This window comes from Vicia villosa, linkage group LG6 (assembly GCF_029867415.1).
Source record: "Vicia villosa cultivar HV-30 ecotype Madison, WI linkage group LG6, Vvil1.0, whole genome shotgun sequence".
Lineage (NCBI taxonomy): Eukaryota > Viridiplantae > Streptophyta > Magnoliopsida > Fabales > Fabaceae > Vicia > Vicia villosa.
The window spans coordinates 75,405,679-75,410,434 of NC_081185.1; the positions used below are offsets into that span (position 1 = coordinate 75,405,679).

General features: G+C 36.0%; 1 protein-coding gene across 1 annotated transcript; it reads left to right on the top strand.

Annotated features, from left to right (window-relative positions):
* The first annotated feature begins 4,118 nt into the window (after positions 1-4,118).
* Positions 4,119-4,712, top strand: LOC131613889 (uncharacterized). The gene has a single exon (XM_058885528.1). It carries the CDS (start codon positions 4,119-4,121, stop codon positions 4,710-4,712), a length of 594 nt encoding a protein of 197 aa, XP_058741511.1.
* The last annotated feature ends 44 nt before the right edge of the window (positions 4,713-4,756 follow it).

The following is a 4,756-nucleotide window of genomic DNA, read 5'->3' on the forward strand; positions in this document are numbered from 1 at the left end:
GTCACCATTGGGCCCCATCTTCTGGGCAAGCTTCTGATGATCTTCTTGACATGATCAGCTTTGGTGTATCCCTTGTCAAGGACTCTCAATCCAGCAGTTAGCGTTTGAAATCTTGAGAACATTTTCTCAATGTTTTCATCATCCTCCATCTTGAAGGCTTCATATTTCTGGATCAAAGCAAGAGCTTTAGTCTCCTTGACTTGGGCATTTCCCTCATGAGTCATTTTCAATGATTCATATATGTCATAAGCAGTTTCCCTGTTAGATATTTTCTCATACTCAGCGTGAGAGATAGCATTCAGCAAAATAGTCTTACACTTGTGATGATTCTTGAATTCTTTCTTTTGATCATCACTCATTTCTTGTCTTGTTAGCTTTACTCCTCTAGCTTTCACTGGATGTTTGTAACCATCCACCAAGAGATCCCATAAGTCACCGTCTAGACCAAGAAAGTAACTTTCAAGTTTATCTTTCCAATATTCAAAGTTTTCACCATCGAATACTGGTGGTCTAGTATAACCATTGTTACCATTTCCATTATGTTGCTCAGCAGAGCCAGATGTAGATGTAGGTGTTGGATTTTCACCAGCCATCTAAACTTTTGTATTTTTCTCTTCCTGAATCTTTTCTAACACGGTTAAGTGCTTGCACCTTAGAACCGGCGCTCTGATGCCAAGTGTAGTTTTAAAACTCTTAAGATAAAAACAATTTGCACAATGATTTTTATCCTGGTTCGTTGTTAACTAAACTACTCCAGTCCACCCTTGACAAGGTGATTTACCTCAACTGAGGATTTAATCCACTAATCACACAAGATTACAATGGTTTTCCACTTAGATAACCTCTAAGTCTTCTAGAGTATTCTGATCACACCTTGATCACTCTAGGAACACAATGCTTAGATAACCTCTAAGACTTCTAGAGAATCCGATCACAACTTGATCTCCTCTAGTTCTTTACAAATGAATGTAAATAAATTCTTACAAGAGTTATACAATGCTTCTTAATAAGCTATAATCACAATTGTGATATTTCTCTTAAAGTTTAAGCTTAATCTCACTAAGATATTACAACAGTAATGAAGTGAGGTTGGTGATGAAGTTTGAGAGCTTTTGAATTTGACAGCGTTTCTGTATGTTTGCGCAAAGTGTTGTGTTCAGCTTCTCATCAGAACTTCTATTTATAGGCGTTTGAGAAGATGAACGTTGGGAGTATTTAATGCGTTACGTGATCCGTACATCATTGCATTTAATGTTTCACTCTTTTGTCAACTACCTTGAGCCTTGCTTTTGCTACGTCTACTGACTTTGCCGTTAATAGCTTCTAACGTTCCTTTTGTCAGTCAGCATAGCCTGCCATCTTGTACTTGCTTCTGATTTGATGTTTGTAGATACAACGTTTGAATATCATCAGAGTACAACAGCTTGGTGCAGAGCATCTTCTTTTCTTCTGACCTTGAAGTACTTCTAGCGTGATACCATGAGAACTTCAGTGCTTCTGCTTCTGATCTCAAGTTCTTCTGATGCTTCAATAGACCATGTTCTGATTCTGCTTGACCATCTTCTGATGTCTTGCCAGAGCATGTTCTGATGTTGCATGCTGAACCTTCTGAATCAGTGCTTCTTGCGCTGATTTTGTGCATACTCTTTATATGATTCCTGAAATGGAAATTGCATAGGATTAGAGTACCACATTATCTCATACAAAATTCATATACATTGTTATCATCAAAACTAAGAATATTGATCTGAAAAATTCTTGTTCTAACTATATATATATATATATATATATAAAAGTTAAGTGGGATATAAGATACATCATCAAACCAAACACTAGTGCAAAAATAGCAATATAATTTTAAAATTTACACCCGATATACTAAAAACGGGTGTAAATAAGTAACACAATGACAATTTTGTAAATAAAATGTCATTTTAAGTATTATTAGGTGACAATATACACCCTATTTTTTAAAAATGGGTTTTAATTAAAAATATTATTATAATCAAATCTCAATTAATCCCGTTAAAATAAAAACGGGTGTAAATTTATATAGACTAAAAAAATATATTTAATTTTATAACTTAAAATATTTAATCTAAATAGTTAAATACTGTAACAAATTAATAGGTGAATATTAATGGTCTAAACTTATTAGGTGAATAAAATAATCTAACTCAATTATGTTAATAACTATTTCTTTTAAACACACTAGTTAATTAATAGGTGAATATTAATAATGAAAGAAATTAATACCCTTTTAACCAGAAAGTAGTAAAGCACCATTCATTTTAACTGAAGAAAAATGAGACTAAAAATAGTTTAAACATAAAATTTACAAAACTGAGATTCACCTCCGAAACGCATGCACGAAACTCAAATTCACCGAAACCTAGATTCACGAAACTCTGATTTATCTCCGAAACCCAGATTCACGAACTCAGATTCGCCCATTTCACTGAAACTCTTCTCTCATCGAACAACTCATTCGCTCATTTCTCAACTCGCCATCTGTTAGCTAAAGATTTCGACTAAAGAATTGTAATACTTTGGAGTATTGGATCATGATAAAGAAATGGTTCTCATAGAACTATTTAAGGGTTTTTCTCTTTGTAAGAGATGTTATTCGACCAAGAGTTACTTTTATAATCTTTTACAAGTATCCTTCGACGGAAGCGTTGGCATAGTTGAAATGCTGAAGCGGGAAGATTTGAAATTCAAATGGAATGGCTTTGTCTAGCGGACGCGTGGGAGCATCTGAAGCGAAGTAAACGTTCAAAATGTTGAACGTGGCAGACATCTGTTTAATGACCGTTAGGGTCGAAGTAGTATAAATAGGAGTGTTATTTTTTAGATTGGCATGTTCGAATCAATATACTGAAAATTCACAAAAATACTTGAAGTACCAGCGTGAGAGAAAAGAGTCTTTGCTGAAACAATGTATGTGTGAAGAACATCATATTTACATTTCATGTTATTTGTTCAATGCAAAGTTATATTTAAAAGTCATGTTATTTATGCATTTGCTTTGTTTCGTTTTAAAGTCATTTACTTATTGCAATTTACATTAGAAAGTTGTATATATTTGCAAACTAGAAAGATTATTGAATATGAATCAAAACACTAAAACACTATTTGACAATGTCCTAGGATCAATCTAGTCGATCCTACGAGTAACTAGATTGTTTAAACACTTTGGAGGACTAGCGGTTGTTTTTTAGAAATCAATGGTAAAGAAATTGGCACACCTGGTGGGACTATGTCATAGTGTTATTGTCAAGTGTTTTTTATTTCAATTAGTTTGTAGATTTAGTGTTTTCGTTGCCTTTTGCGTTGTATGAACCTTAGGAGTGGTAAAATTTTCAATAGTAACCAACCAATACCTAAGAGGAAATATACTAAGAGAATGACTAACAAAACTAACAGAGGGGGACAACAGGATCCTCCACAGGGATCGAGAAATAACAATGTTAGTGCAACAAACACTACAGGTCCCAATGCCCAATCACAGGCCATGTCTGCGCCAACACATTCATTGGCCGTAACTGGTCCAATACCTGGATCTACAGAAACGATCCAAGGAAATAATTCAACATTTGTTGCCGTTACAACCACGGCAGCCACTCCGTCGAATGCACAAGTGAGCCAGATACCACCATTTGGTACTCAGGGGACACCCCCTCCGAACCAAGGATTTGGAAACCAGATACAATGGAGAGATCCACCTTACGGTATGCCATATTCTTTCATGGAAGATTTAAGTAGTAGTATACCTGTTTATACGATACCCGATGTGTCAGCTTTTTCCCCATTCCAAAATTCTGGTTCTGGTGTGAATAATGTGAGACAAAATGTCCAAGGCCAGAATGTCATGCCCACATCAACAACGAATAATCAAGCAGCGTTCCAACAACAAATGGACGCGAGTAATACAAAACCTTAACCGAACCAATCAAGATAACTCTGAGACATGTCAACAATTGTCAATATATATGGGTCGAATAGCCAACTTTTTAGGCGCTCCTGAGACCTCGGCGCGTCGAAGGACAAACCAAATATTTATCCAGGAGGATGAACCAACCATAAATCAAGTTCGACCACCAAGACCATTCCCCGAAATGGAACCCTTGAGGGCAAGATTAGGACAACAACCAGTTCCACAAGAGATCCTTGAAGAACAACCTGGGAGGGTAGTGATGGTTAATAGAAACCAAAATGCTGACGAAATGATTCACAGGTTTAGGCAAAATAATCAGATGGAGACAAATCTGACTACTATGATAGAGATGATTATGGCCCAAAATGGTTTGAACACCGGACTTCGAAGGCCAAATTATACATCCCCTTTATCAGATTATGTTTTACAAACTGAATTACCCAGGGGTCGCAAGATCCCTAGGTTTACCAAATTTTCAGGGGATAATAGTGAATCTACCACAAAGCACATAGCCAGGTATATGACAGAGGCGGGAGATTTGGCGAACAATGAGGATCTGAGGATGAAGTATTTCCCTAGTTCTCTAACCAAGAACGCTTTCACATGGTTCACAACACTATCACCAAACTCAATAGATAATTGGTCTCAGTTAGAGAGGTTATTCCATGAACAATTCTATATGGGTCAAACCAAGATAAGTCTCAAAGAATTGGCCAATATTAAGAGGAAGTTTACTGAACCTATAGATGATTATCTAACAGGTACCATTTTCTAAAAGCTAGATGTTTTATAGTGGTACCTAAACACGAATTGGTCGAA

Excerpts from the sequence above, each read along its gene's own strand:
- LOC131613889 (XM_058885528.1), top strand. The coding sequence starts at position 4,119 with ATGGAACCCTTGAGGGCAAGATTAGGACAACAACCAGTTCCACAAGAG.